The sequence below is a fragment of the Colossoma macropomum genome, unplaced genomic scaffold (assembly GCF_904425465.1).
Source record: "Colossoma macropomum unplaced genomic scaffold, Colossoma_macropomum, whole genome shotgun sequence".
Taxonomy (NCBI): domain Eukaryota; kingdom Metazoa; phylum Chordata; class Actinopteri; order Characiformes; family Serrasalmidae; genus Colossoma; species Colossoma macropomum.
In genome coordinates, this window is record NW_023494791.1 from 43,358,446 (window position 1) to 43,386,329 (window position 27,884).

The 27,884-nt window shown below is 40.5% G+C and overlaps 1 protein-coding gene and 1 non-coding gene across 2 annotated transcripts in view; one reads left to right on the forward strand and one right to left on the reverse strand.

The window, feature by feature from the left end:
* atrnl1a (attractin-like 1a) overlaps positions 1-27,884 on the forward strand; it is a 370,723-nt gene that overhangs the window by 321,526 nt on the left and 21,313 nt on the right. Inside the window, 1 exon segment of the mRNA XM_036575121.1 lies at positions 19,866-19,980. Within this exon segment, the coding sequence (XP_036431014.1) occupies positions 19,866-19,980 (115 nt within the window).
* trnag-gcc lies at positions 22,798-22,868 on the reverse strand. The gene has a single exon. It is a non-coding gene; the product is annotated as a tRNA-Gly (tRNA).

Sequence of the window (27,884 nt, forward strand, 5' to 3'; positions counted from 1 at the left end):
GGTTCCAGCAGAATGTGCTTTTAGTCATGTTCTTGTGTTCCCATGGCAACTTCTAGAGGAACAGTTTCTCAAGATTCACCCAGAGGCCTGTTATTGTACCATAAAAGTACCTTTTTTTAATCATACGTTTTTTACTTTTGTTGCGTGTTTATGTCACCGAATTCACAACAATATAATTTTAATCATTGAATCACTCTTGGTGGCTGTAATATAGCATCATTTTGAAGGCTGTAAATAACTGACAGTGAGAGCGAGTTATGCTAAAGTGCAGCCTCCACATGATGGGGTTAGTTTTAACACAGTGTTAAGCCTCCCAGTGTAAGCAACGAGTGAAGTACATATTCCTTCCATATGAATTCAACACAGAGTTTTGGAAATATGTATGCACAGATTCAAGAAAAGCAAACTACAGATGTCACGTAAAAACATTTTTTTGTCTCAATTTTATAGTGCTTGCATTTCCTCTTTTACTGTGTGGTCAAAAATTGTTTTTTTCATATTTGACTGCCTTTTTTCACTGATCATATTTATTTGAATGAACATATACGCAAGTATTTAGGTTGGAAAGCTATTCTAGTTCAAAAACATTGAATTTTATTGAATTAGTTCTACATTGGTTTACCAGATAGATTAACAGTTAGCGCTGTTGTAAGCTGAAAAGTTTTCACTTATGCCACTTTCAGCCGAATAGTTTGTAGTTTGGAGGTTTTATGTGCTGGAAACAAAAGCTGTTTTAATCTGTAGTAGAGGTGGTTAGTTTGCCTGTGTAGAAATGATCCATTTTGCTCAAATATTTTTACAATTAATAAGCAAAAACCAAACAGGTTGTGCCCCACTCTCCCTACTGGCAGTCAGAGTAGGGTACGTTTGAAACGGTATGTGAGATTACAGCTGCTTTTTTAAAGACTGCTGTTTTTGAGAGGTACACTTTTGACTAGGCAACATCAATAATTCACTCTGTTAAATTTTAATTTTCTGAGTGTGCCCATAAACTGCATAATAACTGTGTCACTATGAATGATAACTACTTGTGAGATGAAAACAAGGGGGAGGAGATATTAAGGCTGGATGTTCAGATCGTTTGAACTCCAGGAAGCCAGTTTACCAATGAAACCAAATAAACCCGTGTGATCTGAAGTGGTCCAAAAGTAAAGCATAAGCAATCAGAGCTTTTAAATAATCTGACTGCTGATTACATTGTGGTCAGGCAGTCAGTATCGGATTGCATTTCTTAAGCAATCATCCCGACACTGCTCGTTTTGAAATCTGCTTTTTTGAGGGTTGAAGGAAGCAGAAATCTGCTTTACACTTTGTGCTCCAGAACATCCTGTACAGTTGTTTGCAAAGTTTGGGTGCCCTTGGTCAAATGGCATGTTTTGGTGATTTTCTAAGGGAAAATAAGTAAACATGCTCTGTAACTATTCAACGATGTTTAGACCTGGTGATTGGGAAGGCCATGGAAGATGTTTGACTTCGTCCCGGTGTCAATGAAGCCAGTTTTGAATCCATTTAACAGTGTGTCTGGAGACATTATCGTCTTGGAATTAGGGAAAATGTTTGCAACGTGGGAGGCACCTGATCCTGTGAAAGGATCTTGTATTCCAGCATTCGACCAGACAGAACAGTCATCAGAGCTAACGACTCACCACAGTTTGCAACAGACATTGTGGGCTGAAGGAATTCTTTGACTACTCTTATGGAAACACTTGCAGATGTGGGAAAAACAGGACTCGTCAGTCCATAAAGCTTTTTTCCATTGCTCAGGCGCCCAGGTTTAGTGCTTTTAACACCATGTTATGTGTCACCATGTTGTGTTTTTGAACAGCCATAAATTTCAGTTTTATAAAGTTAACAAGTATTTGTGAAAACTCTTCAGAGATTGACTGTCAGACCTCTTTTGCAGATTACACATGCTACTAATCAGCACTTCATCAAATATGACTCATCTTTGCAGCTGCTGTACTACATGTAAAGGTAAAATGTTATTTATATGTTGTTTTGTGTTATTTTGTCCACCCTGTGAAAACACAGACACTGTTCTGGAGTCTAAATAATCTTACTCTGACCCACCGACAACACACACACACACACACACACACACACACACACACACACGCAAACATGCACACTCACCACATGCGCGCAAGTGAGTGCTCATAATTGAAATTTCCTCTGGCTCTTCACTCTCCCTTGCAGCCTACAAACCCCAGCAGCAGCACTCCATCCATATTAATGCAGTGACATGCTGTTTACAATATTCAGCTCCTAAATAAATCCTAAAAACCTATATGGGGCAGATGAAACTCAAGCCGTGTAGAAACATACAAAAATATCAGTGGTTGGCCAGGGTTGGGTATTAACGGAATACATTATGGTGTTTCGTAATCAGGATACAAAAAAGATAAATGTATTCAGTGACAGTTACTGAAAAAAGGCAGCAGTCGCATTATAGATACATTCACACATCAGATGCGATTTTTAGGCAGCAGCAAAGTGACTGATTGATTTTGCGAACTTCTGCAGGTGTTATGAAGTCACTCCACCAATGTCTGTTGTCTCTGCGGTTGGCATAGCAACATCAAAGCTGAACTGACTGTTGGGTCCCAGCAAATACAGCAAACACCAAGCAGATTAGTTTGTCCTCTGCTTTGTCATGTGTGGCGCAGCACCTAAATAATTCAGCTTAACATCAGCGCCACTATGGTGAGCGAATTAGCAGCCAGCCAGGGCTGAAGTAGCCAGTATTGGTAGCCAATATATTCTGCCAGTATATATAGTGAAACCAAAAGCTAAAGATTAACTAAAGTCAAGGAACTCACAAAGGAAACTATTTGAATGTGGTCAACAGTTTTTTTCCTCCTACTCAGAGGTGCATCTGTGTTCATTTGCATGTACACCAATCAGGCATAACATTATGACCACCTCCTTGCTTCTACACTCATTGTCCATTTTATCAGCTCCACTTACTATATAGGTGCACTTTGTAGTTCTACAGTTACAGACTGTAGTCCATCTGTTTCTCTGCATACTTTGTTAGCCCCCTTTTACCCTGTTCTTCAGTGGCCAGGACCCCCCATGGACCCTCACAGAGCAGGTACTATTTGGGTGGTGGATCATTCTCAGCACTGCAGTAACACTGACGTGGTGGTGGTGTGTTAGTGTGTGTTGTGCTGGTACGAGTGGATCAGACAGCAGTGCTGCTGGAGTTTTTAAACACTGTGTCCACTCACTGTCCACTCTATTAGACACTTGTACCTTGTCAGCCCACCTTGTGGATGTAAAGTCAGAGTCGATAGGTCATCTGCTGCTGCACAGTTTGCGTTAGCCATCCTCTTGTCCTTCATCAGTGGTCACAGGACGCTGCCCACAGGACGCTGTTGGCTGGATCATTTTGGTTGAGCAAGAGAAACAGGCTCTGCTGACCTTGCAGTCATAGCTGGATATTTTTGTTGGTGGACTATTCTCAGTCCAGCAGTGACACTGAGGTGTTTAAGAACTCCAGCAGCACTGCTGTGTCTGATTCACTCAGATGTGAGAATGATCCACCACCCAAATAGTACCTGCTCTGTGAGGGTCCATGGGGGTCTTGACCAATCAAGAACAGTCTAAAAGGGGGCTAACAAAGTATGCAGAGAAACAGATGGACTACAGTCTGTAACTGTAGAACTACAAAGTGCACCTATATAGTAAGTGGAGCTGATAAAATGGACAGTGAGCGTAGAAAGAAGGAGGTGGTGATAATGTTATGCCTGATCGGTGTAAGTTCTTAGTAGGTAAGCTGCTATATTGGCCACGCCCACAAGCACAAAGTGTTAGTCAGCTGTCGGTAATTAGCACCTCTTTCAGTAAACCTGCTCCTTTGTTTTGCTCAAAATGTTTGTTAACTGAAAAGAATGGGTTGAAGTCACTGGTCTTCTTCTTATCCTTGGAATTTGAGTTGATACAGCAAATGACTTGAAACAACATAGTTATTTGCAATTTGTAGACTCAAGGATTTTGCTAGTGAAAGTGGTTAGAATGGATGTATCTGGAAGGAACAAAGTTTGAGAATCAGTATTAAATTTGTGCCCTCTTTTCTCATTCTCTCACTCTCTTTCTCTCTCTCTTGCTCTCCCTCAAACATCACAGGCACAGTTGACATAAACTGTTTTCTGACAGTGAACAGAATTTTCTTTGGATGATTTTGGGGAATGTTTTAGGGATTTCTCTGTAGTGTTTAAGCATCACGCCTGTTTTTGTCTATCTTTAACTCTGTTTCTGTCTTGCTCTGCCTCTCGCCTCTCTCTTCACTTCAGTCAGTTTGGAATTCTGGGTAACGACTTCCTTTGATGCTCCTCTATTCTTATGCATATCAGCAGAGGGATTAAAGATTCTAAAACACCTTGTTTCACACTTCTCTCTCTCTCTCTTTCTCTCTCTCTCTCTCTCTCTGTCTTTCTCTCACTGAGGGTGCATTAGAAATACATGGGTACATTGGTATACATGGTAATCCTGTTAGTACTTGCTAGATAGTAAGAAAGGAATCATTAGAAAGCCCATGTGACGAAAGATCAATGTATTTGAGCCACAATACGCTTCTACTGCAGTGTTTAAAACTCTGTGATATGTTAAGTATTGCCATAAGATATATAGTTATAGTTTCTTTTATGCCTCCAAAACAAGACTTTCTCAGTTTCATCTCAGGCTGGCCTTACTTGTTTGCTTTCCATACAACTTTAGTGTCTTGAAACCCACATGAAACTAAAATGCGCTGAAGTTGGCAAATGTGAAGTGTCCTGCAACTCACTTGAAACTAGGCCGCAACAGTCGCAAGTGTCACAACTTTGTTGCACATTTCATGAAACAGCCAATCAAAACACTGATAACACATCACGTGATCATGCCCAACTATATAACTTCAAAAAGTTGATTTGCTGATGATAATCTATTATTTGCCTGTAATCTATTACTTTAATCTAGCATTTGCTTTTTGTTAGTGTGCCAGGCATTTGCATTAAAAATACTATTGAGCCTACATTGCTAATTGAAGGCTTATATGGTCAATTTTGGTAAAAAGTTTCTTAAAACATTTGATAAAGTGGAAAAAGTTACAGTGTACATTAAAATGTCTCTATGCACAAAGCCAAAAAAAAACATATTAGGAAGAGAAATCCCACGTTCGGGCTTGTACACCTGCATATAATGTGTGGGTAGAATGTGTCTGAAATGGGCCCTAAAGGCTTAGTACATCTGGCCTTGAGGGTGGAGTGCATGCTTTTGCACCCCCCCGGGACAAGTTATGTGTATGTATCTGTCTATTGTGCACATAAACAAAAGTCAGTGTGGGAATGTAAGAGAAATTGCATGTATTTTTCCCCTGCAGTACAGAGTGGGGTAATGGCAGTGGAGTAGGTGATTCATTTGTACTCCAGCCAGGCTTGCTTTATATTAAAAAAGTGAGCTGTGCCAGTACTAATCTCACCATTGTGCAGGAATATATTAATGTAGCCAGCTTGCTGATGAAAGACACATACACACTGCTCTCTGTGAATAGCAATCATTTACGTTTGGTGTCACAGAGTGAAAAGGGCACTGTTGTGCTTTTTCTCTGAAACTGTGGATGTCTTGGCATAGTACGAATCTGAATTTCGCCAGCTTTCTACTTATCCTGCTTTCCTGCTTGACAGATTTAGCCTGGCGTTCCTCCAGTAGAGCACCATTTCTGTATATGGCGTAACATCATCAGCAAAAGTGCTTTGATCATTGTTGTGGTTTCTTCCTCATTTCCATGCCCTGCATTTGCACATTTAGCTGTTGTCATCAGCTGAACAGACCCTTAGCTAACCAGTGCACACAGTTTAGTCAGACTAAGATTGGCCGGAGAAGCAGCTCTCAGCTGGGTAATGCCAGACCCTGTCCATGAAGCACTAAGTGAGTACTTGTACAGTTCAGCGTGCTTTTCTTTACTTGGCAATGGGTGTCTTGCTCTATGGTACATAATGATTATCATATTAGGCTTTTGTTCTTCTGCAAATACAGGCGAAGGTACCGTTGTCCATGGTAACTGACCATGTGTTATAGAAGCAGAAGATAGGTTGAAAAATACTGGGGTATTCATTTAAGATGTCATGCAGAATCCTCATCCCCTCCCCACCACACCCCTGCATGTATACAGTCCTAACATTCATCACTTCCACTTTCCCCTTTTTTCCCTCCATCATTGCCACATCTGGCCGCTGCTGCGCTTTAAAGTCCCCTGTGTTTTACAGCCTCTTTCTGTGGGAGGCTGCTGAGGCTCCCCTTAGGCTCTGGATGGTAAAGCCTATGAATGCGAGGTCCAGTGTAAGATTGATTGTGGTTCATATTGTGGTTCATGTTGGAGGAAACACATTCAAAATTCAGGAGGCGTCTCGGCAAGCCAAGAGCACCTCAGGAGCGGCTCAGGCACGTCCTGGGTGGGAAGAGAAATAAGAGAGGAAATGATGAGGGCAAGACTTTACTGAAATTTTGATGAGTTTCTAGATGTACTGAAGTAGTTTTTGAGCTGCTGTTTTTGTACTTGCTCTCATGTTGTTTTGGAGAAGGACTCTTACTTCAATGTGTGTCATTATTTCACTGAAGTAACAATACATGGGTTTTCCTCTGCTGTTCATTTATTAATTTTACACTTATTGTTCAGCAAGTATTATGAAACGAATGTGTAAATTATGAGAGAACTGGACCTTGCATTTTAAGGAATATGAGTTTAAGCGGTAATCTAGCTCAGGCAAGTCTAGCATCAGTAGTTTCTCAACGTGAGCAAGTGTCCTGAGGGCAACAACAGGGCTTACGGCTGGTCATACGCAAAGTCATTTTTAACTTGCTGGGCATTAAGACCGTTGCATGAACTGGTCTTAGGCTGAATTTTTTTACTTATGGCAGATGTACATCGATAACACTATGACATTCTAAGCCAATAATGTTGATTATTTATACCAAAAGGGCATGTCATGGTCTGGGATATATTGTACCATAAGCGAATGGTCAGTGCTTGTAGTTGACGTGTTGAATGCGGGAGAACTGAGCAGGCATGAAGACCTGAACAACTTTGATGGGGGTCAGAGTGCCCCTGCTAACCCCTGTCCGCCATTGAAAGTGCCTACAATAAGCACACAAACATTCAAACTGGACCTTGGAGCATTGGAGGAAGGCTGCCTGATCTGATGAGTCCCGTTTTCTTTTAGATTCTGTAAATAGGCAGGTACATATGTGGCGTTTACCCGAGGAAGTGATGGCACCAGGATGCACTGTGGAAAGAAGTCAAACCAGTGAAAGGAGTGTGATGCTCTGGGTAATGTTCTGCTGGGAAACCCTGGGTCTGGACATTCATGTGGACGTTATATTTGACATGTGTCACCTATCTAAACATCATCGCAAACCAGGTACACCCCTTCTTGGTGATGGTATTCCCTGAGGGCAGTGGTCTCATTTAGCAGGATAATGCGCCCTGCCACACTACACACTTTGTTCAGGAATGGTCTGAGGAACATGAAGAAGAGTTAAAGGTGTGGCCTCAAAATTCTCAAATCCCATTGAGCATCAACAAGTCCAATCCAGCTCACAACTGACAGGACTTAAAGGATCTCCTGATAATGTCTTGGTGCCAGATACCACATGACACCTTCAGTGGTTTTGCAGAGTCCATGCCTCAACGAGCCCAGGCTGTTTTGGAGGCACATCAAGGATCAACAAAATATTTGGCAAGTGGTCACAATGTTTTGCCTTATCATTGTACTTCCTTATGCTGACTTAAAGCATGAGAATAACATATCACAACACAATAACAGAGAACAGATGAAAATAAGAGCTTATAAATATATAGAATCAAGCAATATAATGCTGGGATACTTTCTATAGCCATGAAGCATCTCAGTGAGCCAAAAGCACAGTAACAAACAACAAAATGCCATGAAGCTCCATCTCTGATGCCACATTAATTATGCCAGCTGCCCTTTACAATGTGTTAAAATGTCATGATAAATTGAAGTGTTTCAAAAGTAGAAATGCTCCAAAATTACTTGGGGAAAAGAATCTTGTTCCATTAACTTCAAAGTTAAGACCATTTTAATTTCTCCTTCTCCAAAGTTACTATTTTGGACAAATGGTCATATTTGACTGAATTCAGAACTGACGATCATATCAGTCAGTACAGTCACTGTTTAACCTAAAATACTAATGGTATTCATATAATTTCTGTCCACGTTAAATGATATCGGCTAATGTCAACAGTTGAAACAGCTCCTTAAAATCGGTGAGTAAAGTTTCACATCAGTCAGACCTCGTTTCTTAGCAGGCCTGCAGGCCTCAGCCCTTTGCCCAGCAGTGTGTCCACCACCCCCCCTGGGCTTTTCGCCCTCCTCTTCCTCCTGATTTATCCGCTTTGCTACTTAGGCTGATTAATTTGGAGCAGCTCAGTCTGTCTGATGCACTCCAGCTCTTCTTTAACACCCTGAGTGAAACTGCCACAAGGGCTCCATCACTCTATTCAAAATGCCCTTCATCTTGGAGGTGTCATTTTAATAATATACCTATTAAAGGGGATTAAAATAAAATGTACAAATACATGTGGGCTGCCCATCTTGCGTGGAGGAACAGTCTGCAGCAGCCTCGACGGGACTGGTAATGAAAGCTTTTAAAGAGATTAGTGCTATACCCAAGAGAAACCACAGGCCCTCCATGGACTCTCTCTCTCTCCATCTCGCTCAGCACTGGGAGTAACAGGTGAAGAGTGGGAGGGGAAGACAAATTTAGACTGATAGCATGTATGCACTGTGCGTTTCACATCAGACACTCTTGTTTGAGGGACTGGTTGTATTAACTACTTTTCTGGGAGACTTTGTCCATCCTCTGTTTCCTGAAGGAAATAATTTTCCACTGCCGTAAACTCGATGAGCAGTTTGTCCAAGCATCTAATAACATAAAACTGATGGATAAACATCATTTTGCTGAAGGGTAGAGAGTCCCAGCATCACCTAAACTTCACTTCAACTGCCAATTTTTTGTCATAAACATGCAGTTAGTGAGTGGGAAAGTAGGAACATGTCTGCAGTGTCTGGGATTTGTTGAACTGCAAAACATCACTGTCACAAGTGAAACCACTGTGTTACATTGTGAATAAATGTAAAAACATTGTTGCTATTGATCATCTTCTGCTGTGACAGTTGCCTTAAAATACTATTCTCTTTTCAATAGAACAGCTAACTGTAGAACAGAGGCTTGGAAGCCATGAAACTAGAAACTACATGAACTTAGAAACTGTTATTCTGTAATAGCTGTTGTCCTACATTCAGGACTAAATAAAGGTGTCAAAACTTTGACTAAACCATTTGCAGAGTTACGATGTTTCAGTAATACAGCCCCACAGCAGCAGTTTTTGAGGCTTTTGAAGTTTTTAAATAGCATTAGCAATTTATAATGTTGATACAGCATAACTGGCTGTGTCTTGTTCAGAGTAAAAGCTGCGGTAGTGATGTTTGCATTTTAAATTATGTTTAATGTGACTGGCTATTTATTTCTAAGTAATGTCTGTCTATGTGAAGCAGAATTGCATGAGTTTAGAGAATAGCACAGTAATCTCATTAAAGTGTGTATATTTGGTTAATTGGATTTTAAAACGGTTTATCTGGGCAGGAAGTGTTTAACTGGTCAGAAAAACTGATAATGTTAAAATGTTATAATAATGTTAATATTAAAATAAATACAAATAATATCACCACCATAGGTAGTGATTTCATGTATATTAATGTATTTGTTTAACCAAATATTACTTGTAGTTTGTTTAACCAACTATTACTTGTCATCCAATACCTGGTTTGGTTAATCAATACTTTACGTTAAATCAAACCAGCTCACAAGAGAGAAACTGAAAAACAGAATTTCTTGTTACTTTTTTCTGTAATATCTCTCTCTCTCTCTCTCTCTCTCTCTCTCTCTATATATATATATATATATATATATATAATGAAACCAGATTTTTTTCAAAGTCATTTTTTGCCATTTCTTTTGTTCCATTCTTCATGAAATTTACACACAAAGGACAACAGGCATTTTCAAATTATGTCAAAAACTGAAAAATGACAAAAAATGGAGATACAAGGTTTGCATTTACTTACTTGTAACAAATATTCATGCAGCCAAATGAAATACTAACAACCTAAAACACCACATTCCCGTCTTTATTTCGTAAAGCTTCACACAAAGCCTTTACATCACTGCTATTTCAGCACAAAGCTGCTTAAACACCTGTTTGATTACAAAACATGAAAATGTTCATCCCGGTTTTAATCGAGAGCGAAGCTAATGGCCATTACATTTCGATAAAAGCTCCCAGGGAGACTGCAGCTTTATGGCGAGTTCATTTAAAAGCCCTTGTTTGAATGTTTAAGCGATTAAATGCGGCCTATTTCCTCTGAGATAGATTTATCATCTCTTGTCACTCTGCAACACGCCACAAACATGGGTGGCACACCCTGTAATTAGCCGGTACGCTTCAGCACTTAAACCTATTAACCATAGCTGTTAGAGACAGGTAGAGATGTTGCCAGTGCTATTGCCACAAAAAGCAACTTATTAGTTGGGAATTGTATGAGCATAATGTGTTCTCTGTGGTCTTTTTTCACCGCTTGCAAAGAGTAAGCCTTCCTGTTTCTCTGTGTTTTGTTCATAATTGTCCCTTTTTGAAAGGGGTTATTTTGATCTGTGATTTTAGCCTCATTATAGTGCCATCACTTGTCCCCCACAGTAGAGCTTCATGCTCTCTTGCTCTTGGTCCTTCTTTTCTTTTTTCCTTCTTTCTTTAACCGTATCTGAAGACATTGCTAGCAATACTTTGAGAGACTTTGTCTTTGCCCTCTTTAACTCATTAGAATTTGCCTCCAGAGTAGTTGGAAAGCATGCATGCCCATTGGTGGTCATAGTAACATGGATCAGCATGTGGAATTGCAGCTTTCTGTGCGCTACCATGTTTCCTATCACTGTATAAAAGGAGCTCCATGCTGCCTTTACTGTTGGATGCTCTGCAGTAGTTTCTGAGCAAACATATTCAGTTTGCTGTGGAAAAAATTGATTATTGATTTGTTTGTGAGCTACAGTAAAAGGGGACTGAAGTGTAAAGTATACTTCTATGTGTCTGTGTGCTTGCTTTTTAGTAAAGTTAACCCCTTAAAGTTTTATTACACACTTCTATAACCCAAGAATAGCTCAACCAGTTTGCATTAAAGTCCCTGTAGTTACTGAATAATAAGCCTTTGTATGTAATAAACCTGGGATTTTAAGGGGTTAAAGTCAGAAATAGCCACCTTTTTGCCTCATATGTTAACATTGCATAACAGTAGCTTTGTTGTCAAGAAGAGGAGTAGGAAGGGAGATGAAACTGACAGTATGTCATGCACTCTGCTTCTGTCCGGCTTACTGAATCTACAACCCTCCAATATCCTTCCCGACAACACATTGATTAGAGAGAGCTGAGGTCAAACATTCAGCAACCACCGAACTAGAGAGTCTGTTTCCCTGCGGATACCACAGGCAGAAACTCCAGTAAACACCGTCCTCCCCTCTGACCCCTGCGGTTATCCAACACCTCCCTTTAGTCAGATTGGCCCTCAGCCTCCTACTCGAGAACACAGCGGAGCCAACAAGAGCTGACCTGCTCGATATGGCAGCACGCTGGAGCTTGGCTTGACCACAGCAGCGTCCCATGGGCCAGTCAGTGGGAGGGAAGGTGGTACTGCTGCATTTAGTGCGTGGTGTTACTACAGGGAAAATATCGTTGTAAACATTTGTATCCCTTTGAATGGTAATTGCTTGAAGGGAAGTGCAGCATGGCCTGCAGAGCTGCATGGAGTGTGGGGCATTCTGCTGTAGGTCATTTGGTTTTGCCAGAAGTTAGAGCTTTAATCAGACCTGAAATTCAGGTCCAAACCAGACCTGACCCAACGAACCAAGTTTTGAATCTATACCTGACTTCAGCTGGGCCCAAAACTGACGATGGCCAACCAGACCTTCGGAATACGTTCCTAATGAAAGCCCCTGCCAGATTACTACAGCAGTGATGTAAAGCCTAACTTCTCTGTCTGACTCTGTTTGGGTTTATTTATCAATTTATGCCTTTGAACACAAGTTTTAGTATGACTCAAAACTTTTTAGTGTTAAGAAAACTTGAGGATGCATAATGCATTGTTCTGATGCTGGACCTTGGGGGACCTCACTGCCACACAAGTGAGTCTAGCACACCAGATTAAAAATTTAAGGTAATAAAACTAGGTAGGAAGAAAAACTAAAGCAGGGGTACAAGCAGGCCAGAAACCAAAATGGACAAATGTTTTGAACATCTATTAGAGCTGGGCTAACACATTGTTAAATATTACATTGGCCCTTATTCATCAAAGCTGTGTACCCAAAATTGAGGTACAAACTACTACACTGTAAAAAAACAGAAGAGGGTAGAGGTTGATTTTATGTTTTTAAGGTTTAAATAATGTAAAAAAGTTGCTTAAGTTCATTTAAACTAAAATTTTGCTTTGCATTTTTCATTCAAAGTATTTACTTGAGTTAGTTAAACTATGTTAATTACTTATTACTGCATTAAATATTTTATAGGATGGACAGATATATATTTTTCCCAGTCTGATTCATGAAACTGTCGTCAAAACACATGAAGATTTGAGCTCAGTCAATGAATTGACTTCAGCTGCATGGAACCAGCTGTGCTCTAACCCCTTATTTACATGTTATCTAATGACACCCCCAACTGACCCCCTGATATATACGTTTCATTAACATGAAACAAACTTATACAGCTGTTGTGAGACAATAAAAGGAACGCTTTCAGCAGCCTAATGGGTCAGTAGAAAAATCCTCCATGAAAAAATCCATCCAATTATGGACCGCAACATTGTGCTACATCCACCATGATTGTGTTCCTCATTATCAGTAGAGCTTCAGCTGGGCCTGAATTTTTGTCCAAACCTGAATACAGCACAAGATCTTTCTGAGTCAAAGTCTGACCTGATCCACATTATCAACCTTTTTGAATAAAAAAAAATTTTGAATAAAAATTTTTGTCTGAACCTGACACATCACGATTCATCAACATCCAGAATGCCTCGTATAAGGCTGGGCATACACTACAAAATTTTTTGCCCATTTTTAAGCCGGATTTGCTCCTTGCGAGAAATTTTCACAGTCTGAAGCAACTTTCCAGGTCAGGAGCTCGATCGGAAGTGATTGACAGCATCGATGATCTGATACCACGAGAGGAAAAATGAGTCAATCTTTAGTCCTATGATCGAACTCTGAAGTGATCAGAGGCCCTCTGGTATTATTAAATGTTTAACCAGGTCAGGTCCAGTATATTTGGCTATATTTGTGTCATGATTTTCAGAGGAGATCTGCGAGTTTGAGTTCTTATTCGTATCCCAAACCTGTTATGTGTTATTCTCACTTTGTCTTGTTGTCTAGTGTGAGTGCCTTCACAACAAAAAGAAGAAGTTCTGTGACAAACTGACGTTAAGTTTAAGATGCTCTCTGTTAAGATGTCGTGTGGAGTACTCCCAGCCTAAGCTGACAGGATGACGGCAGTTAAAATACCACATAGCACCAATAACAGCCGTCATTAGATCACACACAAATAAAATAAAGCATACAAAAAAATACGATACAATAATTATCAGTCCAAAATGAAGTTGATATTCCACTTAAACAAGTCTTTTTATGCTTTCAAACAACATCCCAACCTCTACATAATGCGCTGCTTTACTTCCTGCTCATCCATTTTCTCCTGAGTGTTAGCCTTGTGCCTCTCAGTGCTGAATTCATGAATGTGTGACTCTAACTTGCCAGACTAAAAAATGTTTTAAGGTAATGAAAGTAGAGAGGAATAAACTGTCTGTGAAATACAGCAAGATTTGACTGTACACAACAGCCATTCTGATTCAAATCATAATTACAGCTTTTACTTGAATTCGTTTCAATCATTCCGCCTTTTTTCAAGAAGACACAAACTTGTATCCACTTTATGTACAATATAATTACAGCAGTAACAACCACCATTGAAACAGCAGCATGCAGAAAATTTTTAAATGTCTGGTCTAGTTCTGTATACGGCTGTTTTAAAACCCCGCCTTTTCAGGCCTGTTAAAGCCGATGCTTATCCGTGTAGTTAAGTGCCTGTGCTCCCTCAATTACAAACCCGTCAGCCTGGTTGCTCGTTTGTGTCGCTGTACCTTCTGATGAGGTCCTGACACGCTTTTGTTGTGAGATTAAACAGAAAAGAGGCAGCCAAACACACACAGAGTAATCAAGAGAAAAGGTTTGGCATCCTGTCAGAATTCTAAATCATTTTCAGTGAGGATCAAAGCAGCTTTGATGGTGGAGGCTGAAGGCACCTGTAATGTGCGTATGTCCATATATGCATGTGTGCTGAAGTATAACATTCATCATCTTTGACGGAAACGAATTGTGTTGAGATAAATGAATTGTTTTTGGTGACAGATTGACAGTGGTTTCTGGTTTTAATAAGAAAGTAGAGGAAGTGCTTGCAGGTTTACCAGAGGGGAATGCAATGGAGCAGTCTACAGCAGGCCAAACAGTGCAGTAGGGTTGCGTGACGTATCAGTGGCCGGTATATTATTTGCTACTAAATGGAAAAATGGAAAAATGTAATTATAATCAGTCATTTTTTGTAATATATTTTTTATATATATATATATATATATATATATATATATATATATAATTTTGTATATACATAATTCAAAACACAAAAACGAATCTGTGTTGAATAATAAATTGTTAAATATTCTTGTATATCGTTATTGCCAAGAAAAACAAAAAGACTAATATTCAGAAAGATTCCATCTCTGTGATTCCTGCGCCAGTCACTTAACTTCACTCGCTCAGGTTTGTGTATTTGTCCTCTAAACTTGCCTCAGTGTCAGTGAGAATTAACCTGTCTGGTTGTGTTTACATGATTTAACCTTTTCATTAAGCTAATGTTAGCTTCTGGTAAAAACTAGAATAGTCAGACAAAAGTAGCTTAAGCTAACAGGTCTGCTCACAAAAACACAGATTTACCTGCTCAGATTTGAGTTTTTATTCTCTAAACTTGTGTACGTGAGACTTCACTGAGCCGAAATGAACCTGGACGGTTGTGTGTGAAGCAGTTTAGGCATTCTTCTTAAGCTAATGCTAACAAGGATATTGAAACAGAAGTAGCCAACAACTCCACATCCAAATCCTCCAGCTTACTCGCTCAGATTCTTTATTCTCTGAACTTCATTAATCCAGAATGAACCTGTGCTGTGTTTCATAACGCTGTAGCATGCTAAGCTACCTCAGTAGAATGCTAGCTGCTGCTTTGAGAGGCCTACACCATATTTGACAGTTGCTTAGATAGATGTGGAATATAAATATCACACCATCATAATTTTAAATACCATCATTTATCTACTCTAGCTAACAGCTTACTGCTCAGTCCAAGCAAGTTAGCTATGTTAGCGCAGGCCTGTTCTGTAGTTTCCTGTCACCATGTCTGCTCGTGCTCATGGATGTAAACGTTCAAAGAGTAACAAAGAGCGGCTTAACAAAAGGAGCATGAAAGCCAGACCAGGTCAGAACAGCGAAGAGTAGAAATACAAACATGGGCACTGATCGAAAAGAGAAGGTCAAATACACGCGTGGGTCAAAGCCAAAAACGAGAAACAGGTCATAAACTCTGGAAGATCAGACAAAGACATGACCGCTCAGAACAGGTAAGGTGGGCAATACTTCAGAAAGAGCTCCTCAAACAGAAAGGTATTTATACATGGCAGGGAAATAGGACACAGTGACAGTTCAGTAATCAGGTAACGTGGATCTAGGAAGCTGTCCGTGCTTGTTCAAGTCCTTGGTGTGAGAGTCCAGAGAATCATGGGAATTGTAGTGTGTGGGGTCGATGGAAGCAGGGAGAAGACCCGGAGATGTGACAGTGTCACAATCATCTCATTAGCATATTTTAATATATTGAACTGTGTTCATTCGCGTTCATGATGTACTAAGCTGCAAAGTAACGCCCAATGAATCACTGTTTGGATGTAGTAAAGATATACCGAGAAACTTTGTTGTTTTCAATGGTAAAGTGTGAACTTTGGCATGAAGTAACAAATTTGACCCAAATATTAGGCTATATAAGCCACCCAAGAGCAGTTAATCATATAAAAAATATATTAAGTATAAGAGGGCGCGACTCCCATTGTAAAACACTCTGGATCAAGCCACTTGCCAAAAATGTCCATATGTGGATTATAGTGTGAACCAAATTAAAATGACCAGTATTAACATCTGCCACTGTGTTTTCCGATTCTGGCCGAATGTTTCTTAGAAACCAATGTTCCACGGAATAATTCAGTTATTAGATATAACATCATGAATGTAATTAGATGGTGTGGTTGAAACTAATTGTTGTATAATTATTGGTTATCAGTATCGATCTAGAAATTCCATTCAATGCTGCATCCCTACAGAGTACAGCACAACAGAGACAGTGATTAAAGGGAGAGATGTTTCTCAGTCCAGAGGCCAGTCTGAGTGCTTGGCCTGCAGATACTCGGCTGGGACGGGATCAGTCTGGGGATTGGATTTTGTCAAGCCGGGCGTGTATGGATATAAACGAGGGGTCTGCCTGGGAGCATGTTGGTGTGATGAAGCCTGAGCGGAATGGATGTTGCACAAGGAGAGCCCAAGCCTCGTGCAAGGTTTAGCCATGCCATCCATCTCCATTTCCATTGCTTTGGAGGCTCCCTCAGTGGCTGCCAGTCAGAATGCATGGTCCGCTATGGGTCCATTTTCTGATAGTCAGGGGGCTGATGGGATGGAGGATGAAGACAATGTCTCAGTCCCTGGCTAATAGTAACGGATGTCCACTGAGTTACTGTATCCTGACAGACTGACGACAGTGTTCAACAACACCCCTACACTGTGACCATATCCAGGGAGCTGACTGTGTGTTTATAATGGCTTGATTTTCAGATGAGGTGTTTATTGAACGTGTTTTCAGTTTTAGAATTATGTTTGGTGGACTAAAATGTCTTGTCTTTGCAGTTTTCTACACATTATACAGGCGGAAGGGTATTGAACCAGATCTTTTTTGTTCTTTTGTCAAGGGTAGACTTACTACTGCTGTTTATATTACAGAGCTTTGAAAGTGTTTTAAAATATGTAGCTGGCTTGACAAAGTCAGCTTACTGTTCTTCTGTTTATTATTCTATGTTTTCACAGTTAGCAGTTTTCAAGCTTGAACCACAAAACTTTGCATATGTGTAGGGGCTACATGAGAATGGTGCACTTGTGCTTTTGAGACTGATTGCATGTACGTTTTTTGTGCAGAATTTATTCAAACACAGTTGTTTTTTCTCATAGTAAATGAATGAAAGAATGTTTAGAAAAATTCTAATCTGACTGCCACAAATGATGTCGCGAAGGATTCTCACACTGCCACTTGTAGACATTACATACAGACTCATACATGCAAGCACACGTATGCAAATAGATATTGGCAACCACCTGGGATACCATAGCAATGGCCTAGCAACACCTTAGAAACCACCTGGGATACCATAGCAACCACCCAGCAACACCTTAGCAACCACCTGGGATACCATAGCAACCGCCTAGCAACACCTTAGGAACCACCTGGAATACCATAGCAATGGCCCAGCAACACCTTAACAACCACTTGGGATTTTTAGCGATGGCCTAGCAACACCTTAGGAACCACCTGGGATACCATAGCAACCGCCTAGCAACACCTTAGGAACCACCTGGGATACCATAGCAATGGCCCAGCAACACCTTAACAACCACTTGGGATTTTTAGCGATGGCCTAGCAACACCTTAGGAACCACCTGGGATACCATAGCAACCGCCTAGTAACACCTTAGGAACCACCTAGGATACCATAGCAATGGCCTAGCAACACTTTAGCAACCACCTGGGAGTCTTTAGCAACAACCTAGCAATACTGTAAGAGCCACCTAGAATACCATTGCAGTGGCCTAGCAGCACCTTAGCAACCACCTGGTATTGTGCAGCGATGGCCTAGCAACACCTTAGCAACCACCTGGGATTTAGTGGCTTTGTCTAGCCAACTTAGTTTTGTTCACAAACTTTCCCCCTTGTAGTTGTTGAACTATCATTGCTCTTATTTATGAGTGCTTTTGTACGGCTGAAGTGAGGAAAGTACACTTAATTTATATTTTATTGTTAATTCTAGCTACTTTGGAATGTACATGTCTGCATGTCTGCCCTGTGATGGACTGGTGACCTGTCCAGGGTGTTTCCTGCCTTTCACCCACTGACCGCTGGGATAGGCTCCAGCACCCCCTCAATGTGTGTGTGTTGCTACTTTGGAGGTAATACAGATTGCAAAGTTTATCTTCAGGTCTCACTGTAGCACTTTAATGTGATTAGCAACTGCTGCTTAAGCCTTGTCTGTGACTGGGTTGAGCGTTTTTTGATACTGTGTGATTTAGCCTGATCTCATAGCCTGATGTCTACAAAAAAAGGAATATTTCTTGTGAATTGTTTGAACCTTGTTACGACCCAGTATAGGGTCAGGCCGTAACAGAAAATTAGAGTGGACTCTCCCCCCAGACCTGCTGCCAGACCAGACACCGGACACCATGGAAGTCAGAAAATGGCAGATTTATTTACTTCAAAAGCTCAAACACAAGTTGAGTTGATGGCTTCAGGGACGAGCATATGCCAAAATAACAAACAAAACAACTAATGATTACAAATCTAATTGATAAAACCTGAAAACAAAACGAAACCAAAATACAAAAGGCGACCCTGTCTGCTTCAAAACCAGGACAAACAGTAACCAAAACAAAACGGCACTCGTCCCCTACTTTCCACACGTTCCTAAAGAGTTTCACAGAATCTAACAAAGCTTTCATAAATTTTACAAGCAAAGAGAAGCAGAGAGTGTTGTAAAGAGTGCTGGGCTTGTCTGGACAGTTGTTCTTCTAGGTCATGTCAAAAGGGAGAGAACCCTGAACGCTGTCTCCCAAGATGGTGACTCGGTGACCTCTTATACATTAGTGCGCCCCCGTGTGGCCAATCATGCACCTGCACATAAGAGGACACACAACAGGGGAAACACACAGAATGCCAGCACAAGGCACACGAGAGGTATATTACGACCAGAGGTCATAACAAACCTACACTATGCCAACTTTGTGAGCACAGAAGGCCATCAGGTGCCCCTAAACTGTATTAATGTCTGATGCTTTTGAAGAAATTCCAAGAAAACTTTAGTTCTTTCTCACCTAAACGTGCCTCTCACGAGGCCCCCTAAACCTGAGGAAACTGTTCAGTTTCTTCTTTGGGTTCCAAAAAATGTTCTTACTTTTACAGCTGGACCACACATATCATGCATGGACAGTGACCATTTAGGAAGGTGGACTAAAATTCATTTTTGACCCTGCACATAATGTACATTTTGTTCATATCCTGTAACATTGACACTTGGATATCACAAACATCACGCAAGAGGTGGAGATTCAGCAAAACCAGTGAGATTCAGTAGCAGTGTTGTGTACATCTACAGATGTAGCTGTTAGCACTTAGCATATTAGGTGACATGGTTGGCCTCATAAATTAGCATTGGAATAGAAAGCTATCTATAGACACCTGAGTAAGTGAGGTTTTACCTCTTTGTCTTTTTGCATATCTTTGGTGTAAAATGGGACTTGTTTCCATTGTAATGCTGATAAGGCCGAGCTTACAAACTTTCTGTGTTAATCAGCTTAACTGTCTTAGCTGAGCTCAGTTGAATACCCCTCTCTCTCTGTCTCTCTCTCTCTCTCAGACTGAGCCTGGCCCCATAGCCGTCGAGCCGTGTTCAGGTACCCGAGCTGCAGTACTGACTGTGTTGGTCAACTTGCCCCGAGAGAACTCTGGAGTGCCTCCTCCAGGCCAGTCTGGTAAGATCCCACAGGATCCTTTAGAAATCTGGTGGTCGTATTCGCAAAACTCGTAGTACAGACTGCATTAAAACCGCTAAATAACAGATAGAATTTAAAGTCAAACAATTTAAAATAAATAAAAATATAAAACGAAGAAAACTCATCCATTACACTTGTCAGATCATTTTGATTTATCTGTACCCACTGGAAGTTCTCGCCATTTTGTTTCCATTATTTATGAATATATATGCAGTAACATAAATGTATATAAAAACACAAACGTAACATGAGCCCCAGTTCTCGCCTTTGGTTAGACAAGGCAGAGGGAAATGACGTGCTGAGCTCACTTTGGTAGATATCAAAACAGTTGTTTACCTTCCCTTCAAGCTTTGGCCTGGTGTTGTGCCATGGCTGCCTCAGGATGTCCTATCTGTCTTTTTAAAATGACATACTAGAAAGGTCTAAAATGGTCTTGGGTTAAGAGGGACATGAGACCGTTGTGACGGCCATTCTTAGTAACTTCCATGAAGCTTTGATAATCTGGCTCCCTGGCCTTTACAAGATCTAACAAGAGCTAATAGGCAAACATACAGTTAAGAAAAAGCCTTGAGTTAACATGCTGAAAAATGTAAATCTTTCACATACACTACCAGTCAAAAAACTAGTTTTTATTTTAATTCTATCATTTTTGCTATGTGTTTCTTTCTGTTTTTAAATAGGAGTTGGATGTAGTATGTTAACACTGTCTAAGTTTTAAAAAATCCATTCGCTACCCAGTTCAAACAGTCTGCATAAGCTGCTGAAACAGCCCGTTAATTGTTTTAAATGTTAATTGTGAATAAGTTGTGAATTAATTGTTTTTCTGATGTCACAAAACCAGCATATTTACATATATCTGCCTATTCAGTTTACAACACTTTAGCTCCACCTACTCATGTTGAAGTTGTAAAGGGTGTTTCAGCCTGGACTGCTTTTTAATGAGGTGCAGTACACAACAGCCAATCAGAACAGAGGTCATTTACATATGTAACTCTTAAAGGCCTAGTTTAATTAAGAAATAAACAGAGTTGTCTTGGTCACGTAAAAATAATCTTTTCAGATGAATATTTTTGATGCATACATCCACACAAATTTAATAAGTGGACCTTAGTGGACAAAAAATAAATAAATACAAGTTGTAGCCACTTAACTTTAGACCAGCTGCCTGCTGCTAGCTTTCATACACTAGCGCTCTGGCTAACAGGCCGACTCTTAGCCATTAAGACATACTAATACTGCCTCTAGGTGAGGTTTTGAAATAATTTTACTGAGGCTAATATTACTGAGGTAGCCATTGATTTGTATAGACAGCCATACTGGTGCTCTTAACATAGCCCCTTGGCTTTAGTAGTATCTGCTGCACCAAAATGAGCTTCAGGCGTTCTTGAAAGCTAACTGCTACCCTTTGACCCTAGCAGTAGCTACAATAGGTCAATACGCTTAGCATGCATGGTAACTACAAGTGGCTTCTCATGTCGTGTTTAACTCAGACCCTTACAATTGTGCCTGACACCATTAGAGCCCTGTGACAGCCATGAGTTCTGCCCTTTGTGCCCCAGTATAAATCATGGGAGACAGGCTCTGACTGATCCATGCATGCTTTATAGACACAGCGCCACACTAGGCCTATATAAGACTGCCACCACTGGAGCGTGGACATTTCATGACGAAATTTGGACAATAAAGGGGAATTCCACTGATTGTTTCAAATTTTCTGCATAATTAAGTTGTTACAATGGTAACAGTCATTCAGAGTGTCAGACTTGTTCACAGTGGTGGTGATAGGAACCAGACATCTGAAGTGTCTGTTGAAGCATTTCACATCAAACCACTCTGAATCACTCTGACTTCATTTACATCTCAGTCAATGAATTGGGCAGACATTTTGAAAAACAGGCCCGAATTAGATGCCGAGAGTGAGCCAGATAGTTCTTTGTTCTAAGACTACTATTAATCATTGACCATTCCACCATTACCCCTGCTTGCAGAGCACCCGAGTGGTTGACCCTTTGTTAGGGCCCCCTGTGGTTACTAACATGCGTACAGGATTTTGAACACTAAACAGACTTTTTAAAATTTAAGATTACATTACATTTGAAATAATATCTACTATATTAAAAATAATATGTATTTCATGACATCTGACTGCTCTCACTTTGTTTCACATTTACATTTTCATTACCTTTTTTCTGCAATTAAAAGATGCTTCTTTTCGCCCCATTACTTACCCAACCCTTCAGCTCGGTGTAATACAGTCAACACTAGGTAGCTCATTGTAGTCTGTTGGTGTCAGTCTGCTGCTGTTAACTTAGAATGACCACAGACATCATGTGCACGTGCTCAGACTGCTAAGTTCAGCAGAAGTTAGGCACATGAGTCCTTGCTCAGAAGTATTTATACAGCCAGACGTCGGTTTCTCATTTGTTTAATTGCTCTGCTGTGTCATTTGATGTGCAAAATACATTGTTAGACACAGCCATGGACTCAATAACTTAGATCTATTAAAATTCCTAGAAATCCATTGAGCAGCGTGGCAGTGAGCTAGACTTCGCTCTAACGTTTCTGTGAAGCCAAGCGTCTCCTGTCGCTTGCCCCACCCCCACCCCCCTTCCTCGTGCATGTGTGCTTCCTGGTTCTCCTTCAGTGCCTTCATTTTAGTTCTCGTTTCAGCTGTTTTACATTGTGTGCCTTTATATTTTGTCTCATGTTGAAATATATATTGTAACGTTACTGTTGATGGGATTTATATGCTTAGAAATAGTAAAGAGAGGAAGAAAACGAATGAAAAAGGTTTCATGCATTGGCCGGGAATCGAACCCGGGCCTCCCGCGTGGCAGGCGAGAATTCTACCACTGAACCACCAATGCTTGAATGAATGCAGGAGGGAGTGGCCTGACATATAAAGACTCTCTTAGTGGTTGAGTGTGTGTGTGAATTAGGAAGCAGAGAGCTCAGCCGTGTTCTCTGTACACATTGTAATGATTAGCGGATTCAGCAGATATTGCTCTGTCTCAAACCCCAACCAGCCATCTCGGTCTTAGTCCTCTAGCTTTCTTCCTTGTTGCATACATTGGGGATATGATACATGATTGTTTTTCTTCTGATTAGGTGCTATCTGAAGTGCAGAAAGAGTGCAGGCATGTTGAAATACTGTATTTAATATGCCTCAGTTGACTTTTCCTTGCCATTTACACTTGGGGGAATCCCTGACACCAACTTAAGGGCCGTCTGTATGAGCCAAAGTGAAGTTTGATCACCCTTTGGAGAGGCGAGGGATTAAGCCAGCAAAAATGTAGACGTCAGCAGCAGAAATTGTCCAGAAATCACTGTAACTCTGACTCAAATTCTCTTTTCCAGCCTGAAAAATACGCCAGACAAAGCTAAAGTAAAAAAATACCTTTGAAATACTTAATGTTCTGATATTAACACTTGATTTGCTATGTTCAGATGGGCCTTTATAGACAAAGTACTCCGTCTAAATGTTATACATGACTGCTGGTTTGCTAGTAGGCAAGTTAAGGGTTACAAAGCAAAAAGGGCCGTGCACCACAGTAGTAATTCTGAAGCACATTACGCTCAGACTTCTCCAAAAAAGGTTTGCATTACAAAGTTTGCTTTCCTAGCTGATTACCTCACTGATGCTAGCCTAGCTAAGTTCCTGTGGACTTCTGAAGTCTGGATGGCAATTTGTAGTCAAAGAGACTCACCAAAACTGTCTGATTTTCTCCTTCAGGCAGCAGTAGATCAGAAATGTAATAACTTATTATTTCATATAATGACATTTTCTCAAAGTATTGAATGAGTATCTCAAAATAATGACGTACTTCCTCAAAATGTTGAGTGCATTTACATGCACTTAATTTGATAACTGCAGAAAATCAGATTTTGTCAGTAATCCGGATCAGTAAATCGGAGTATGCTGTTTACATGACCACATGACCATTTGAATAATCAGATAACTGCAGAAATCCAATTATGATCGGATTATTGAGTACATGTAAATGCACTCATTGATTTAATATCTTGAAATAATTTCTTGAGGCATTGAAAATAATGTACACAGGACAAAATGTATCAGCTTTGGAATGTATGTATCAGCAACATTTTTTCCATCAGCTTAGACTCAGAGTTCCTAAAATGAGCACATCACCGACCTCAAAATGACACACAACTTCAGAGGTCTGATTCCTCATTGTTGTCCCCTCCTCCTCTTGACCTGCGAGTGGGCATTTGCGTAAGTGCTAGGCATGTCCGAGCCGTGAGGTGAAGTTGGCGAGGGCTTGTTAAAACCAGTATTGAAATGGCGTGTTGAAAAGTTTTGCGTTCATGGTTCACAAGTTCAGCCAATCGTCCAGAAACCTCTTTCACCAACTTCCTGCTGAAAGAGAAGATCTATTGATCTGCTGCATTCAGTGGCTACACTGTATACCCTTCTTTTCCTCTAGTCTCTGCCCTCCCGCTCTGTCTCTCTGTTTTTTACCTCCTCTCCCTCATCTGCCGCGAGATCATGCTTGCCAAGGAGCCGTGATAAATGAGGTGAAATGTGAGCAGGTGTAAAAAGCACTGCAGCAGGAAGGTGCACTCTGCAAGCCAGCAGCTTCTTCTGCCTCCATCTCGCACCACAGAGAGAGAGACAGGGAGGGGAAATGAGCAGAGATAAGTATTAGGATAGAAGTAAACAAAGTCATAGAAAAAGACAGGGAGGGAGGGAGAGAAATGGAGTCAAATTGTGCTGACAGAGAATGTTAGCTGGCTGGGAAAATCAAATGCTAACAGAAGAGACAAGGTAAATGTATCCTCATCCCTTAAGCCAGACATCTTATGCTCGCCACTGCATATGGGAGATGAGCGTGCGCTGGCAAACAGGCTCGGCCTGTGTAAGAAACAGAGCACTGATTTGATGAGCGCTGACTTCATCTGCTGAATTCTCATCTCATACAGCTTGTGGCTACAGTGATGAATGAGATTCTTAACTGCATCCGTTGACATGAAAAGTACAAGAAGGCCATGAATTCCTTGTGTGTTCTGAAAATCTGAATGAAAGATTTCATTTGTTGTTCAGAGTATCTGAATACCTTATTTGAGTGGTTAATGTGAAATATGTAAATAACTCTTTCGTCAAAGGCATACAAAATTTGCATAAAGGAACCTAGAGCTCTATTGATTATATTAGTAACTGAGTAATCTACCAATTATTTTGATGATTAATGACGTAACTGAAAAGTAACAGACTAAGCAGAGCCTTTCAAATAGTCCAGTTTAATTTACTGAAAAATAAAATGTAAAAGAAACCTTCATGAAAGTCGTAACTACAAACAAACTTGCATTTGTGAGATCATGCTGGTGTGAGTTTCCTCTCTTTCAGTGATGCGCACAAAAGCAATTTGGGTGCTAATAGCACCCCCTTTTGGAGAATGGGAGAGTGTTCATGTGAATACTGGTTTATTAATTAAAATGTAAAGTAATCACTTACCTGATTCACAAAAAGCCTTAAATTATAATCCATTTCTCTTCCTACTTTTTAATGAGTTTTAACCTAGTTAATATGCAGATAAGGCAAAATGTTGTGACCACCTTCCTAACATGATGTTGGTCCTCCATGCGGCACCCAAACAGCTCCAACCCATTGAGACATGGACTCTAGTAGGTGTCCTGTGGTATATGGCACCAGGACATTATCAGCAGATCCTTTAAGTCCTCTAAGTTGTGAGGTGGAGCTGCCATGGATCAGACTTTTTTCCCAGATGCTTGGGAAATTTGGAGTTCATAATGAATGCTGGACCCAAGGTTTCCCAGCAGAACATCATTGCATAAATCATCACACTCCCTTCATCAGCTTGTCTTCCTCTTATAGTGCGTCCTGATGCCATTGCTTCCCCAGATAAACAGCGCAAGTCACTTGTTATCCAAGTGATGTTAAAGAAAATGGGACTCATCTGAGCGGGTGTCCGTTGCTCTAAGGTCACTTGTGTGCCCATTGTAGGCATTTCTGTTGCTGGACAGAGGCTAACATGGGCACTCTGACCAGTCTGCGACTACGCAGCCCCATATACTTCAGGTTGCGAAGCATATGGGTGTTGTGACAAATTCCTCTCGTAACCATCATTAAAAATTCTGTAGCTCTTTTGTTGACTTCTGTCGGTTTGGCCCAGACAGGCTAGCCTTAGTTGCCCTCTCAGCCTTCGTTGCCCTCGTGCATCGATGAGCCATTGCCGCCCAACACCCTGTTGCCAGTTTGTCCCTCCTCAGACCACAGTTAATAGGTACTCATCACTACTGCCCGGGAGAATGATCCACCACCCAAATAGTACCTGCTCTGTGAGGGTCCATGGGGGTCCTGACCACTGAAGAACAGGGTAAAAAGGGGGCTAACAAAGTATGCAGAGAAACAGATGCACTACAATCTGTAACTGTAGAACTACAAAGTGCACCTATATAGTAAGTGGAGCTGATCAAATGGACAATGAGTGTAGAAACAAGGAGGTGGTCATAATGTTGTGCCTGATCAGTGTATATATATATATATATATATATATATATATATATATATATATATATGTATATATATGTGTGTGTGTGTGTGTGTGTGTCCCATTACAAGCACCCCTAAATTGAGTCCCAGCACCCCTAGAAATATGTCTGTTAATAATAGAAGAACTCACCTTTTAAAGTGTGGCTTGTGCACTGGCCTATGTCAAAAACAAAAATTAAACAGTTGTCATGTATGTTTGAATTGATGTGAGAGTCAAGGCAAATAAGGCTTTTGAAAAGCCAAGTTGAGATTTGCTGGATGAGTGACAGTGACACATGTTGGTTAATGGCACTGTTTTAGTGTCAGCGACTGATGCATCAAGATTTTATAAGATGACTTTTAGTAGTGGTACTTTTAATACGATAGTAGCATTTATTGCAATTTAAACATATAAAATGTTTGTAGACAGCTGCTCCTGCTGTTTCTTCTGAAATCATTAATAGAGAGTTGGTCTGTGTTTACTCCAGTAACAGCCTCTGCTCTTCTGGGAAGACTTTACAATAGATGTTGGAACGTTGCTGTGAGGATTTGATTGAATTCAACCTTCAAGAGCATTAGTGAGGTCAGGTACTGATGTTGGCTGATTAATTCTGGATCACAGAATCTCATCCAAATTGGATGCCGCTCCGTCGTTCCTATTACATTTACTGAAGATAAAGATTTATTTAAAACCCATATCAATTATGTGAAAAATAATTGCCCTCTAAACCAATTTTCTGATTGTGCCACCCTTGGCAGTAACAACTGCAGTCAAGCGTTGTGTGATAACTTGCAGTGAGTCTTTTACATCTCTGTGGAGGAATTCTGGCCCACTCTTCTTTGCAGAATTATATTAATTCAGCCATATTGGAGGGTTTTAGAGCATGAACTGACCGTTCAAGGCCTTGCCTCAGCATCTCAATAGAATGGCGTTTCAAAATAGTGCTTCAGATCATTATCCTGCTGCATAAACCAACTGCTTTAGGTCACAAACTGACAGGCCTTCAGGATTTTCTGATAGAGAGCAGAATTCATGGTTCCATTAGTTATGACGTCATTTACATTTACATTTACATTTACAGCATTTAGCAGACGCTCTTATCCAGAGCGACTTTCAAAAAGTGCTTTGTCTATCTAGAGAAAGTATCTTTGCTAGTTACCAATAGGTTAGAGAGAAAGCCAGTCCTGAGCTCAGATACTACTAGAAACAGTATCTTTTTGCCCCTATTGATACCCAGAGAAAAAGGAACAGAGTTAAACACAGTGCAGTGCAATACAATACAATACAATACAATACAATACATCTCAATAAGTACAGTACAAAACATTACATTACAATGAATACTTACAAGTCGTCCAGGTCCTGCAGAAG